General features: G+C 41.7%; 1 protein-coding gene across 10 annotated transcripts in view; it reads left to right on the top strand.

The window, feature by feature from the left end:
- Nucleotides 1–15,678, top strand: part of TMEM266 (transmembrane protein 266) — a 102,498-nt gene that overhangs the window by 72,787 nt on the left and 14,033 nt on the right. For 9 of the 10 annotated variants that reach the window (XM_084531810.1, XM_084531805.1, XM_084531807.1 and 6 more), the window contains 3 exons: nt 4,937–5,017; nt 6,463–6,601; nt 7,909–8,024. In XM_084531810.1, coding sequence (XP_084387936.1) covers nt 4,937–5,017; nt 6,463–6,601; nt 7,909–8,024 — 336 coding nt within the window. Of the gene's footprint in view, nt 1–4,846; nt 4,904–4,936; nt 5,018–6,462; nt 6,602–7,908; nt 8,025–15,678 lie in introns of all 10 variants that reach the window. The other variant, XM_084531802.1, reaches the window with a different exon arrangement.

Raw genomic sequence — 15,678 nt, 5'->3', positions numbered from 1 at the left:
TCTTTCAAATCACTCCAGAGCTTTCAGTTTAAAATTTGTTCTTTTTCTCCTTATTTTAAGAGCAGCTATTGCAGGACTACAGTTAACTTCAGTGTTTGTGCAAAGGTGCATTTTGAGAGTACATGATACCACAGGAGAGAATTAGTGGTAGACGATGACAAAGGTGTACTACGTTCGTGGCTGTTCGTGTCACCAGGCTTTTGCCATTAATTATTCCTAAGTGACCATGTGTGCTGATAGAGCCACAGCAGTGACAGAGAACAGTAAGTGGGGAGTGTTTTGTGCTGTGCGATACATGAAGGGAGGGCAGTAGTTATCCTTCTCATTTTGGAGCCTTGCTTTGAAGAGAATCCATGTGAGGAGGATGCCTGTGCACTGGAAGCAGAAGGATGTGTCATTTAAAGGTGCTAACGTGTTCCGCCATGCTCTGCGGGCAGGGGAACAGCACAACCCAGAACAACTAATGCAGTGCCTCAGGTCAGGCACACCAGAAGGTGACAAAAGAAGCTTGTTTTGTCTATGAGCTAAGGCCTCTGTGGAGAGACCTGAGCCAGAGAGATTATAAATCACAGGCTGGGTACAAGGTGTACTTTCTGAGAAAGATTTCAATAAACATTTGGACTTATGAGATATATCCTAAAGACAGATGCTTAATCTTACAGTTTCTGCTTAAGGCAGAAGTAAACACCCTCTGTAATACAGAGAGAGTTTTGTGGCAGTGGAAGGAGGGAAGCACTCGACTGAAGACCCTTTCTGCTCCACTCCATCTCGTGTGCAATCCTCCTGTGCAATAATTAATCCTCATCTAGGAATGCAGAGCTGTGAAAGAAATCTGGTGGGCCAGCCTCGCCTGCTGCGCTGCCTCCTTTTTGATTTCTTTACACCATGGATGAATTTAGCACAGCAAGTCACTCAGTGGTAAATAGTATATTAATGGTGCAAGCAATGACGTATTTAAAATTACCAAATGTACAGTGCAGTCAGCTGACAAATGTGGCTAAGTCACGCAGGGTGTGGGGATTCACACAGCTGGCTCAGCAGAGGACTTGGCCGAGCTTCCCTAGAAAATTGGACAGCAAACCTGCAGCATCACACAGTTCTGCACAACCTGCGCTGCAGGCAGGCCGTGTTGTGCAAGCAGCTGTGCATAACCAAGGGATAAAGTCAACTTGGAAATTACGTTTCTTTCTAAAGAATCGTTTAAGGTTTTATTTTTATCTGGCTTTACTCTGACTAAAACAAGTTAACAGAAGTGTTCAGTCCCTTACTTTTATTAGTACACTGGGCAGACTTCTATGTAATAATTTAGCTTTCCTCAGAAAGCAAAAATGTATTTCTGATACTACTGAAATACATACACACAAACACACACATATATATGGACAGATGGAAGTTAAGTACTTTCTAATTGAAAGTTCTTAGGTCAAGAAATGTTAAAACATTTTTTTTCTTTTTTTAACTGTTTCAAGGCAGTGGCCTTTAGCAGAAATATACTCCCACTGATATCTAATGTTTGCATTCAGACATCTGTGACCAAAAAGCAGAATGCCTGTAGTGTACTGCAAAACTGTGTGTGTGCATCTGCTCCAGTGCTGAAAAATGCCCCCACACCAGGGAAAACAGCAGCTCTTCTCCATTTCTCCTGATTTCTTGTAGATTTTTATGTCAGTTCTGCAAATGGTAAGAGTCACATCTAACATGTCTGTTTCATCTGTGATGAATGCTCAAGTTGGAATTCCTTTTCAATTCATTTGTGCTTTTCAGTTTGGTCCATATACAGTGCTTAGGAAGTTTGTTGGAGTATTTATTTCTGTCTGTTTTTTTCAGATTCTGCTAGGTTCTGTACAGAGAAACCACACAGACAAATGCTATGGGTGTTTGTCTGAAAGCTGTTTCTGACAGTTTAGGAAAAATACTAAAGTGCTGTTTATAAGTAACACTGGTGCTCTCATTTCAGTCAAAGTATTTATCGTTTTGAACACTCAGGGAAATTTGCCTTGAGAAGCCCAAATGTGTTTGGTTCAGACTCCGCTGGGTAAGAGCAGTGACAGCTGAGGTGGGTGTGATCCCATACTTTGTGCCAACACAGGGAGGGCAGAGAAAGCTAAGCCTGCTTTGGTGGTGCCAGTAAGTGCCAGTAGTAAGGACTGGCAAGGGGACCATGAGCATACCACGGCTGTGTATCAGGCTGCACAGTATGTGTGAGATGCACTCGCCCACGGCACTTTCCTGGGACTCCAGCTCCCTGAGGGCACCAAGGCAAAGCTGTCTTACGCGTTTTTTTGCAGCAGCAGTTGTGAGGTGCTGTGTTTGGTTATGAGCAAGCGACAAGCTGGTGGATAATGCCAGCGTGTGGCTTTAAGGCCTTCCATATAGAAGAAATGCCTTTACAGCTTAGCGCTCACTTGTGCCTGGAGTTTGCCCTGAAGTTAGTGGCTTTCTGAGAGGGAGCTGGGTTCATCCTGCCCTCGTGCTCTCCCCTCCTACAGCTCGCTTGTTCTGTGTGTGAGCAGAGATGATCATCAAGGCGTTTCTTGTGAGGGGGGTGCCTGTCACCTAGAGGTAGCACCCAGAAGCATTACTGCAATAAATGTCTGCCAGAAAGACTTCCCGACAGTGCTGACTTGTGCTGATTCACACAAGCAGCCTGAAAATGAAAATGTTTGTGCTAGCTTCCAGCCCTTGGAATGGCTCAGGCCCACGAATCTGATGGTAGTGCAGTCTTACTTAAACACTGCAGTGAGAATTAAAAAGGCAGAAATGACTTTTTTTTTTTTAATGTTATCTCAACAGTTCAGTGTTAAATCATCTTTGGGGGTGTGAGGCAGTATATCTATTTTCTTTGTGCAGGTATGCCCTGTCATTGCAACAAAAAGATCGCTGGACAGCTGCACACCTGTCCAGAGGAAGGTTTTCACCATCAGCTACTGTAAAGATGTGAAGCGTGTAGCCATCCTGTAGTTGTTCACTGATACAGCACTTCATAAGCCTGCCTTGGCATAGAAGAAAATGACCTGGATTCTTCCCTGCTGTCAACAGGGTTGCTGAAAAGGTAGCACCCCATACTGTAAGGAAGGCACTGCTTTTCCTCATGCATTGCCTGCCAGCTGTGGACACAGGTTAACTTACACAACTGGATGTGTGTGCTCACGGGTGCCTTGTACTTAGCGTTTTGTACAGCTTCTCCCAGGGGACTGGGGGAGCTGGGGTGCTTCTGTCTGAAAGGGCCTGAGCTGAGACTGCAGAAGTGCTGCAGTTGTACAGCAGTGTGTGCGCTTACACCTTGTGCTTGCATCACGTCTCATCACACCAGCAAAATGAGATTTGAGGGGCTGCTGCTGCTGGGCATCTCTTTGCCATCTAAACCACTGTGCATACAGGTTCCTGAGGAGATTGCTGCGAGTAACCTTATTCCTGCATTGCGTTTGTGAAGGGCTTTGGAAGTAAAATGTTCTTTTAGGAGCAGAGACCAGCAGCATTAGCAGTTCTTGGTGTCTACATAAAGTCTTACCATTTTTTGTAGAGGGAAGAGAGCACTGCATTTGCTCTTCTGACTAGTGGCTCCCTTTCTCAGCCGGACTTGGCCAGTGCTTCACGTGTACCATTCCTGAGCGAGCACTGGCCAGTTCACTTTCCTGCTCACTTAGGAGTGTTTATATGAGACTGGATTTGAGGCAACAGATCTCCCATAGCAATGTCTCCCTCTGCAAAACAGGTTAAGGTTTGGAGTGCCAAGACAGAGCTCTGCACAGTCATCCTGGGCCAAATGAGGCAGTTGGACTCGTGGGGTTTGACAGAAGCATGCACAGGAGCAGTACCCTCCTGAAAAACCCAGGGCTGTTCTGCAGCTTGGTAGTGCTGCTATGTTTGGCACAAATTCTGAGCTGGTTGGGATTTAATATGGCTGTATTTTTAATGAAGAGGAGTTATGGATATTCACTGCATAGTCACTTAGCTTCTTTGGCACAGTTCTTGGCATGGTGACCCCTCACACAGCGGCCTGCCGCGTTCCCTGTCGGTTGTGCTGTGCCTTAATGCAGAAGGGATTTTGTCTTCTCTGTGGGTTGTGGAGCTCCAGTTGTGTCTGTCAAGATCTGAGTTGATGTTGCAGTGGGCAGAAAACATCAAACAGTTTTGCTTTTATGTGAATTCAATCCCAATCATCAGATTGTTGTTTTGTTTTTTTTTCTTTAATGGTGTATCCTAAAAGCCGGATTTTAAAAGAAGGGGAACAATGCCATTGGATTGTTAATAGGAATTCACCATTGGTTCATTCTCTTTTCCATCTTTATTGTTCTTTTCTAGTTACTGATGCATCTTACAGCTCTTTTGCTTAAAGAGGAGTATCATAGAAATATTTTTCTCCCTTATCCTATGACTTTCTGGAACTTCATAATAAGGCAACAGCTCTGAACTCCCGAATAGTACAGAGAGGTTCAAATGTTCACATCCAGAAGAGTACAGAGAGGGGCCCAAGTGTGAATCTTTTAAAGGCTTCTTTCTTTTCTTTTCTTTTTTTTTTTTTTTTTTTTTTGGTAGTAATCTGAATCATAACTAAAAAACTCTAAAATGGAAATTTTTGGAGGATGGAAGGACTGATGAACATTTGAACTTGGAACTTACTGACTCAGTGAAACGTCATAAATATGGTGGTTAGAAAACAGTACCTCCTTTTACAATACACAGACCTAGCTGACCTAGCTATTTCTGGATCCTCATTATTATTTAGAAGAAATACATAATGCATAGATAAGACAAAAATGTACCCCTAAATAGATAAAGGACTAAGTGTTTATCTACAATTGCAATGACATTCATCATTTTTTCCCCTAATCTATTTTACTAGACTATTTTGAGGATTGTGGTCCTTGGCATATGGGATTACATTGAAAACAAAATAGAGGTGAGTAGTCTTACTCTTTGTACTGTTTTCCAGGCACGCACAGTAAAAATATTAAGAACTGCTCTGGGTGTCTTCGTTACAGATCCGGTGCAATACAGATATCTCTTAAATCAGATAAGTATGCACATACCTCTAAGTGTATGCTTGGATACATAGCAGTATGATTCAGTCCCTTGTTCTGTGAGACTCTCAGAAGAGCATTGTGTTTGGAAATATTTTATTACATGGGGAGGAAGGGGCTGTAGGGTTTTTGCTCCATGTGTCTATGATTTTATTGTTAGAGCTGTGCTTGTCTAACAGTTGGTACCGCTACCCTGAGATAATGAACAATATGAGTAAAAAGTGTTATGTGACTTGTGTAGCCATGTCCTCATAATCAAGTTGAAAGTAGAACAGATTGAAAAATAGTGTGTAGTTTTCTGATAGACAATACAATTTTGGCAAAAAAAAAAAAAAAAAGTATTTTGAAATGATTTTTTTAGTTAAATCTGACTTTTGATAAACACTGTCATTTATACCTCAAATTAAAGATGAGGTAGAATGTGTATAATGTTCCAGAGACAGAAAAGGAAATGCATATGTTAAAAGTAACACATAATCCCAATCTGGGCAACAATCTGGGGAGTAGGAAAATGAAAAACTCTTTCTTGATACTGTCTGGTGTTCACTGTCCATCAAATAGGAGCAGTTAGAAGTGTTTAATTTCAATACACTGGATTGTTATGCACAGTTCTGACTTGTAGTGGTTACAAAATCTATGTCCTGTCTCCGTATGCAAGCCATTAACCAATGGTCTTTGGCAGCTGGGAAGCATCCCAGCAGGAACGAGGACACGGTACTCTGTTCTACCCTGCTAGGCAAGTGTAGCACACGCACAACTCTATTGCCAGTTTGCTGTGAGATGTGTTTACTCTCACAGATGCTTTTTCTGATCTAATCCACAATGCAACCAACATCATACAAATCATTCTGAATAGTCCCTGTTGCCAAAAGCCTTGAAACCCTTGCTGCCCAGTAGCAGTGAGAGCAAAGTCTTTCTGTCTTGCCATAGAGCCCACACATGCTGTGTATTCAGGATGTGGCCAAGAGCCATTAAGTCACTTTGCTCCATCTTTTTCTACTTGTCGTCTTGATCTTTTCATTTAGACAGTAAAATCTGTAAGCAGGGAATGTATCTTTTTTGGGGGATGGCATCATCCCAAGTAATGGGTAATAAATACCAGTGATAATAAAACTCTTCAGCAGCAGTATCATTTAGTCTATCACTTCTACGTGGAGATTTTGGCCAGGTGGTCCAAATACCTTTCTCTCTTCCTGCCCTCCCATCACAGTTTATTTCTCCTCACCTCATAAACTGTGGGTAAAGCACTGAAGAATTCTGTTGCACTGCCTCAAAAGGACGCAGCCTTTGTGGGACTTGGCCACTTCTCGTATCCCTTTCACATACATACCATAATTGCATTTCTTTCTGGGGAAGTGGGAGTCCTTCATGACCTCAGGCAGAAATGGCAGGGCTTGTGATCTTTAGAAAGAGTTTGAAAAAACTCATTTCTCTCTAGGTGTTTGATGGTGCTGTCATAATCTTGTCCTTGGCACCAATGGTGGCCTCGACAGTGGCTAATGGCCCCAACAGCCCATGGGATGCTATCAGCCTTATTATCACATTACGAATATGGAGAGTGAAGAGGATCATTGATGGTGAGTGGTGATTCAGTTGGTGACTCCAAGAATTACCTGACAGGCTGGGAAAAAAGAGGTTTTAAATATTTGGAAAGAATGCTTGCCTTCTTCCTCTTACAATTTAAAAGCACTGAAGAGGAGAGAGTTATGACTCCCACGGAGGACAGTAGGTCTCAAGTTTGTGGTTGTTTTTTCCTGTTCCCTTTGAGCCTTTAAAATTGATCGTTTTGTATTTTGTAAGGCCCCTTCAAATCCCCTATCTGGTCAGGAGCATTTTCTTACCATGGTGGTTCCATGCTGAAGGTGCTCTCTGCAGTGCCAGTGTGTGGTACAGCACAGTTGTCACTAAGCATGAGTCGTGTGTTTTGCATAGACCTCTGTGGGGAAGCACCAGGAGAGAGAAGTCCTCGGGAAGTCAGGATTGCAGAGCAGCAGCAGTGGCTGTGCCTGGAAGGAAGGACTTAAGTGTAGGCTACTTTATGCGAAGTGGTTTCAGGCATTTCAGGTTACAGTGATAAGAGGTGGGAAAGGAATAAATGGAGGATCACTTCGGTCCTGTGTGAAAGATCAGTCAAGCTGTTATTTTTGATCCAGATACCCGAACTATATTGAGAGTTGAGGAAAGGTCATAGCACCATGAGTGAGTGTCCAAGGCAAGTTCAGGATCTTTTGTAACTTCATAAAACATCAAGAGTTGCAATAAATGTTGAACAGCTTTGCTCATCAGTCCGAGTTTGCCTTGATTGTGAGAAAAGCACCATTTCTAAACACATTTGGAAGGCCTATTGAAAACTGGGCTGTAGCTTAAAAAACAATAGAAGTTGTTTCCTTTTTTTTTTTTTTTTTTTTTTTTAAAGTCTCCTCCTTAGTCTACTATTTCCATTAGGGACTTACTTCCTACCACCAGGTAGGAATTAAATGCTTAAGGCTCTGGAATTGTTCTTCTCCCAAGGGAATGATGCTGTTCAGGTTTAGAGGGGATGGGAGCAACTCCAAGCTGAAAAATCTGCTACCCAGCAATTCAAAAAAACTGTGGTAAGCACTGGGAAAGATCAGCATTAGTGCCAAAGCTAGGAAGAGCAAGCAGGATGCATTTCAGCTCAGCCATACAATTGGAATTCTGACCAAACAAGAGCTAGGCCCTGCTTATGACCTGTATTTCAGGTGTTAGAAATCCTTACCCAGAAGAAATATTCGAATTCTCTCACTGTGGTTGAGAAGGTTGAAATTCTTTAGTCTGTAAAGGGTTTTCCTCCGATTTAAAAAATAAATAAATAAATAAATCACAGCTGGGTTAACTTTAAGTACTTATTTATGTTTTCCAGCCTATGTTCTTCCAGTGAAAGTGGAGATGGAGATGATGATTCAGCAATATGAGAAGGCAAAGGTTATTCAAGATGAACAGCTGGAAAGACTAACCCAGATCTGCCAAGAACAAGGGGTAAAGTTCAGTTATGTTTTTATTTGCGTAGAGCTTGTTATGGCAAATCAAACAGTTTATGTACCTTGCCACAGGCTAAGGTTTGAGGAATATTGCTAAGATTTCTGTTGCAAGGTGACAGATTTCAGGTCGTTAAAGAAATATTAGCTGCATCCAGGATATTGTCAGCATGGTATTTGTCAAACAGCAGTTGTCTCCCTCTGCTGCTGTGCATGTGTTTTTTAAGGTGAGGAGAACAGTTGTGAGGAATAGAAAAGGAATGCTTCCAGAATTTAATTTATTGATAGAGTGCAGTTAGACATAATATTCAGAGCATGCAAAATTCATGCAAAAAGATTGCAGCAATATTAAAGCAATATTCCTAGGCAAATGTATGCATCTGCAGGAAAGCTAGTGAATCTCCGTGCTTTGAATGCAGGAGGCAGCTTCCCTGTAGGTCAGTCAGAGGCTCACTTGGCAGACTTCTGTTGCACCAGAAGCTTCTAGTTTCTGGAAGAAAGTCAAGATTTTAGACTCTTCCCAACCCCCCCAAATGTTTAGCGATTCGGTCTTTGAGATAAAGGAGGTGAAAGTAAAAATATCTCAGACAAATATGTTTGAGAAAAGTGTAAAACCATCACTCAGGGAAGAAGCCAGGAGTTCTGAATTACACTTAATCTCATGTAAATGAGTCCCTGAGTAAGCTGCTTTAAAGTCGAAACCAGCCATATAAGTTAAGACTCAGGCTAAGCAGGGCATTCAGGTCACCACCAACCCACAAAAGACTGATCCTCCAAGTAACTTACTTCAATTGCAGAGATAACTGTGAGGTGTCCAAGTAAGGGCTGGAGTTTTCTAGCATCAGCTCCCACTCCCCACCTGTGACAGGTGCTTTTCACATACAAAATGAGGGTTAAGTCTGAGTGGATCAATCAGTCAAAAAGCTGAAGGGCCTGAGTAGACTGGAAGGGAGGCAACTCATCCCAGAACAGGCCAGCTGTCCAACGGGAGTGTAATCTGAGTAGGGATTTAGGTGCCCATCTCTTACCTAGGAACCTAAAACCTGTCAGCAGTCCTCTTCATGACAACTTTGTGCAATGATATTAATATATCCCTGCTTCTGCACTGGTCATGAAATGAACAGGAAATGGTACATACCCAGTTTTACAAAGAGCTTATCCTTTGACCAAACGTGCTAGACAAATCAATGATTTCCTGAGTCCCACTACAGTATTTTGTCTGTCAGACCATGCTATTAGGTTAAAGTTCTTGACAGACATAAATTTGAAAGCATTCATTTTTAGGAGATGTATTATGCAGCTAGATAATATTCTCAATAGTTAAACAATGTCTGTAGTCTGAGTGAAAATGGGCTCATTATCCCAAGTGAGGTTCGGGAGTAGCTTTTGCCACCTTGCATTCTGATCCCCGTTCTCTTTATCTGCATGCCTGGCTTGCCAAATATCTAACCATGGTAGCCCTAATCCGAGCTCTGATGGTTACAGCATAGCTGTACATCAAGCACAAAGAAATACTGCTTTGGTAGATGAGTAAATCTGTGAAAACAGAGCAGGTTCTCTCCTAGCTTTCAAGTGTCATCAGCTATAGAAAAATATGGACTATAGAAAAGTGACAGCATACTAATATCTCATGTTTTACTGTCCTGAGTTCCTGCCAAACAAATGTCTGAGCTGTTTAATATGAGGTAAATGTACTAATTTGCTGCCGTTAGCAACAGAAGACATTGACACAAGTACTGCATCCTTTCTTCGTAAATTAATAGATTCATAATTCAGTCAAGAACAAGTTGTCAGCATTATGATATTCACATTAACATTGTGTACACTATCTGGTGGGAAAGATATCTCCTAATGGTATTTAATGTCTAAAATTCTGCCAGGTTTTTGCTTTTTCATTTCATCAGCTTTCCTGACCTTTTAAAGGATTGCTCATTCTTGGAGTTTGAGTGTGCATGTCTGTGTGTTTTCAGGAGGTGTTGCCTACAGCAGTTCGGCTGTTCTTGAGTCTGGAGCCCCTGCAGGGAGGATCTCAGGGTGCCTCGCCTGTGCAGGGCCACATCTGATGCAGGCAGCTGAGGTAGCAGGGAGCTAGCTGCCCAGGGCCACCTCTGCACACGGGCTGACCTGTTGCCTCCACTGCACGCAAAGTATTTCCCCTCTGGGTACACAGCTGGGCACACCAATGCCAGCCCCAGGCTACCTACCTAAATAGGAAGAAGAGGCAAGCCACTGTGGTTGTCTGCATCCCAGCAGTGGATGTAGATACTGCTTCATCCCAAGGCTGTGTCATTGTGACCACACCAATGAACTACGTTTGTTTAGTAATTATAGACAGGGCTGAAAACGTTCCTGTTAGAAAGGTTTCTCAGCATTTTCTTTTCTGAGATCTTGTTTACTCTGTCAGAGAATAGGGATTGAAATTCTGAAGGTGTAACATCTTCTGCAAATGAAATGATTTTGAGTGCTTTAGATAAATATGCAGTATTTCTGGTTTGTTCAGGATTTAAAAAAATAAATGGTGGCCAGTTCTCTGAGAAGTCCCATGCCCTCCTGTTTTGAAGCTGATACTTAAGACTTGGCAGGCTAATAGCCTTCTTGTCATAGATGAATTTTAACCTGTATTTGTGAGCAGTTATTTCCTCCGTGCTAAACCGTGTGATTTGAGTCCTTGTTGTGCATCTACACAAAGGGGAGGAATCAAAGTCACAACAGCAGCATTTGTCTGGCATTTCTTTCCATGTAGGTTTGTTGAGTGGAGTTGTCTTGTTTGTAATTAATGTAAACATAGCCAAATGCATGTCATGACTGCATGCTCAATTTAAGTTGGCCTATGTTAGTACTGCTAACTGGGCTAGGCGCATAATCCTCCTTCCCCTTCTGCCCAACTGCCTTCTGCTGTTTATTTGCACAAATGCTTTTAATGAAACAGATCTGGAAAGTAATCAAATTAAGCTTAGTGTAACAAAACAAAGTATCAGTTTTTATGGGAATAATTTCTAGAGCCTGGCTCACTGCACAGTTGCAGAATTGCTTCTTTTGGCCCGAGGCAGGAAATGAGGTAGCAGGAATGAAAGATGAGTGCACAAGCGTAAAAGGAAAGCAAGATCACCTGTTTGCCAACTTGTACCAGTGTAAGGGTGGTTTTTTTGTGTGGCTGCATTGTTTTTTGTTTGCTTATTTTTTTTAATGTTTGGTTATACATGTGAATAATTTATCTTTTCCTTTTGCTTAAAGTGTAGCTTCCTGGAGAGCCAAATTTGTCAGCACTGAAGTTCCCTAAGGATCACTAAGTAAAACGTGCACAAGTCTTGCAAGTCCTTCAAATCTTCCTGTGCTCTTCCCAGTGTACCCAGCTTGACCTGGCTTCCAATGCCCCTTCCCATTTTCCCTGCGAGGACAGCCTGGGAGAAGGTTGGGGTTGGCTGTGGCCGTGATCACACGTCCTCCACATGCGGGTGCCTGGCCAGTGTCTGCGTCCCCCTCAAGCTGTGCTCCTTTTATGAGTTACCATACCTTGACAGAAATTCTTGTTGCTCTCATTGCTTCATCTTTTCAACTTCTCCCCTCACCTCTATTTTGCTCTTTGGTGACCAAACATCTATGGCATAGCCTGTTCTAATGAGAAGAAGATGGACAGGTCAGATCAGACCAAGCAGCAGTCTGCATGGGGGTCTTTGCCTGTAATTCAGCGAACGGTGCTGCATATAGTGTGTGAAAAATGGAGTTCACATTAAAAAAAAAAAAAAAAAAAAGAAAGAAAGAAAAAGAAAGCAAGAAAGATGCAACCCCATTGTCTTGCTTTTTGAATTATGCTTCATTTGTCAGTTGTATGTGCTTTTGGCCAGTGATAGGATATCACAGCTATAAAGCTATGTTTCCATTCCTGAGCAACATTGGATGTTCCTGAGCATATACTTGTGCAAACATGAAAACTCTTTCCAGATGTTGTTTTTTTGGCCAGCTATACATCTGAAAGCCAGGATATATTTTATAAATTATGGGTGCCTGGACTACTACTTTGGTCTCTGTAGTACCCTGCTGAAACTGTTTGAATAGTTTGCTGTTTTATTTATTCTCTGTTGGACAAGAAAGATGTCATTAAAAGGGAGTGGAGCAGGAGGGTGGTCAAGGCAGAAAATGCCGAAGGACTGAGATGGTTAAACAGAACTTCACAAAACCTCAGAAACATTAGGAATCACAGTAATGGGGATTTCTAAAAATGTGTAACACTAAAAGCTAAAGAAGTCTCACTGTAATTACTATAAAATTATAGAAAGAGTATATTGCTGATGGTATTGCTCTATCAGTTTAATAACTTAATTAAATCCTAACACAAAGAAAATCCTGAAGTTTCACTAGAAATGAAAATTCCAGTTAAGGAAGATTGTCTTATTTTTTTTTCCCTCTGGAATCACCTGTAAAGGAATTTCCATTTCTGATAATACATCTAGTTATATGATCTTTTCTATTTAACTTTCATAAGAGTCATTTGGCTAAGTACTGTGCAGCCCAGTCTATGTATTCAGCCTTATCACAACAGCTCCTTTTCTGTCAGCTCCTATAGAATAGGGTTTTTCATCATTCTCAAAACTGTAACAAGTATGGAAGCTATAATTTCTTTTTTATCTTGAAATATAATTTGTACAACAGCTGCTAGCTTAATGACAGGGCTATTTAGCTGGTAAAATTACCTATCGGAGAAATAACTTATGTTATCCTTTTGCAATAATTTTAATTCATTTCTAACTAACAGTCATTTTCTTGGTGAATGGAAGGCAGCCAAGGTCATCCCATGTTTCGTTCTGCCCATAAATCATTAGTTTGCAACTGTCTCCTGATTTTTATTGTTACCAACAATGACTAAACTAATGGAAATAAACATTGGATTGTATCCCAGTGGCAGATGAGTTTTAGGGCAGGGCGTTCTGTACAGACAGCACTAATAGAGTGGAGCAAAGTTATTACTCCTGCATTAGACACAAGTAAGCTTCTGGCTAAAATGTTCATTGATCTCTCTGAAACTATGTCAATCATACTGCCTTGCAAGACCATTAAAGGAAAGTACTATAAGATTCACTGTTACGTCTGTCCCTTCTTGAGTCTTACAGGCATGTTGTAAAACATCAGATAGGATGGGTGGCACTTTTTATACAACCAGGCATATAAACTGAGATGTTATGTAGAGCTCTGGGTCATTTTACCTACTTATAAATAATTAGCTAATGCATTTGTGAAGGGAGGAGGTGCACAAGCATGCCCTGTAGTTCTTTCTGGTTTGTTTCCTGCCAAAATAGCACTAATGTTGAGAACAGTAAGTCAGTTTAAATTTCCAGACAATTAGCTTTCTCTTCCAGCCTGACAATGTAGCTACTTGTTCTTTTGTGAGATGATCTTTATCTCCCTTTTTCTTGGTAATAAGTGTGTTTTCACATGAGCCACATGCATCACACCTTTATTTTGCACATCTCATCCCATGTAAATATAAAAGTTGCTCCAGCAGCAGTACATGTATAAAATACAAAGACATCTTAAATTTTAGTATGGCTTTCTTTTGCCTGCTGTGAAAAAATCATGTGTGATTTAATCCTTTGTACCCTGCAAAGTTAGGATTTAAGAAGTGTAGCCCAGTGCTTGTGAGATCACACCTGGAGTGCTGTGGCAGTGGGGGCTCCCCAGTATAAGAAGGACTTGGACACACAACAGTGATGGGTAGGGCTGCGGAACATGGTGCAGGAGGAGAAGCTGAGGAAGCTGGGCTTGTTCAGCTGTAAAAAGAGATGAAGAGGGATCTTACTGCTGTCTTCAGCTCCCTCAAAGTGTTGGACTAGGTGACCCTCAGAGTCAGTTTCAGCCTAAATTATGCTGTGATTGTACAAAGTTTTCAAATGCATTTTTCCATTGCGAGGTATATTAGGAGCTTATTGATAAAGTAACCCACCAGAAGCTACCGAAGTAGATGTAATTAAAGACAATAAATAACATAGGTGTGCCGGTAAGTAGCATTATTCAGTTTGTAATTATCTGAAGTCAGGAGGTAGTTTACCTTAGTCTCTCAACAAGTTATCCTCCACACAACAAAGTTATTCACCCGCTGGCTCTCTGTGAGATTTCCACGGTTCCTAACACAGAGGTGATACCTCTGAGTAAGTAAGTCTTAATTAAAACAAATCAAAGCGAGTGTATAAGTTCGCATGCCTTTTTTTGCTTTTCCCTTACGATAAGCTTTTTTTTTTTTTTTTTAAACAGATAAGCTCTTGTAGGCTGAAGTAAAGGTTGTCTACTTCAAAATATGAACCATAACTTTCTCAGTATAGCTCTCTTGTAGTTACCTGTATGTGAGATGCCCAGATCCATTTGGATAGCTGCATCAGCTCCTACTGCAAATGCAAATTTCACATGTTAAGCTTTGGTCCAGAATTTTTACTGAAAAAGAACATTGTATTTTACACCCTCTGTGGATTTATCTGGCCTGCCCTGATCTGTGTGACATGCAGTCCGAGCAATCTCATTAGTTCTTTTACATGTTAGAACTGCCCGAGGTCAGCACTCAATGTAATGTCCAATAGATGTAAGCACCTGCAGAGTGATTTGCTCTCTCAGTCTCTCATTGAATTATGCCTGTAAGGAACAGACACTTCTCTTAGGCTTAACCTTTGTTTTTAGTGGGTTGCTTTCAGTGGTCAAACCTGCCAGCTTCTCTATAACTTGGGATATTTTTTAATACTTGTGAGCAATTAATTCTGCACTGGTTTCCTGAACATCTGCATGCCTTACATGAGCTAAACCCCTAGGAAAATCTGTGTTTCCTGATAGACTTTTCTTAGATATCTTAATGACTGTCATACTTTCTTAAATCAATCCTTATGATAAATGGTGATTTGCCATCCCCCAGTTCCTTTTTTGAACACGGCACCGTAGCATAAGAGAGTTTTGTTTTGCGTTTGTAAGCAGTAATATTGAGCTGGGTTTTGACCCTGTCTTGTGCTCTGCCATCTGTGACGGAGCTACGGTTTGTGTCTCTGTTGTATGAACCACTTTGCATCACTGACAGTGAGTGTGGGAGTGTAACAAACACTGTCATTACAGGGAAATACCCTCCTCTGACAATAAAAAAAATGACAGTTGCATACACAATAGTATCTAATTCTGACTTGCCACTCTTTTAATGACTACACAGGCTTCAGGGCAGACTTCAGAGACCCGGACGCTGACCATCTGAGACAGTGGAAGGGAGAGCCTGTGTTACCCAGCTGCAGCTGTGTGGTCTTGTAGGCAATGTCGGTTCTTGCCGTTATCTTTCTGAACATCTCTGTGTGCTGTTATTTACCTTTCATGTGATGTTGAAGTCCCGAGCAGTGTGCTGCTTTCCTGTGAATGTAATCCTTGTATCTGCTCTTGCCAGTGGTGTGTTCAGTTCTGGACTTTACCCGTCTAACCCAGCGGTAGACAAACACGTAGATGGTATTTGCAGCAAACAACACGAGAGGGTTCACGTAGCACTTCAGAAGCAGTGGGTGAGTGCACTCCACGGGCAGTGGATGAGGGAAGCACTGCATGAGCCAAGGTATCAGACCTGGCTTCCAGTTTCTTCTGCAACATGACAGTTGTGCCACCTTCATAAGCAGCTGCTTCCTCTACTGCTGCAGACAAAGGCA

This window comes from Aythya ferina, assembly GCF_964211825.1.
Source record: "Aythya ferina genome assembly, chromosome: 11".
Lineage (NCBI taxonomy): Eukaryota > Metazoa > Chordata > Aves > Anseriformes > Anatidae > Aythya > Aythya ferina.
This window is presented reverse-complemented; position numbering and strand designations above follow the sequence as displayed.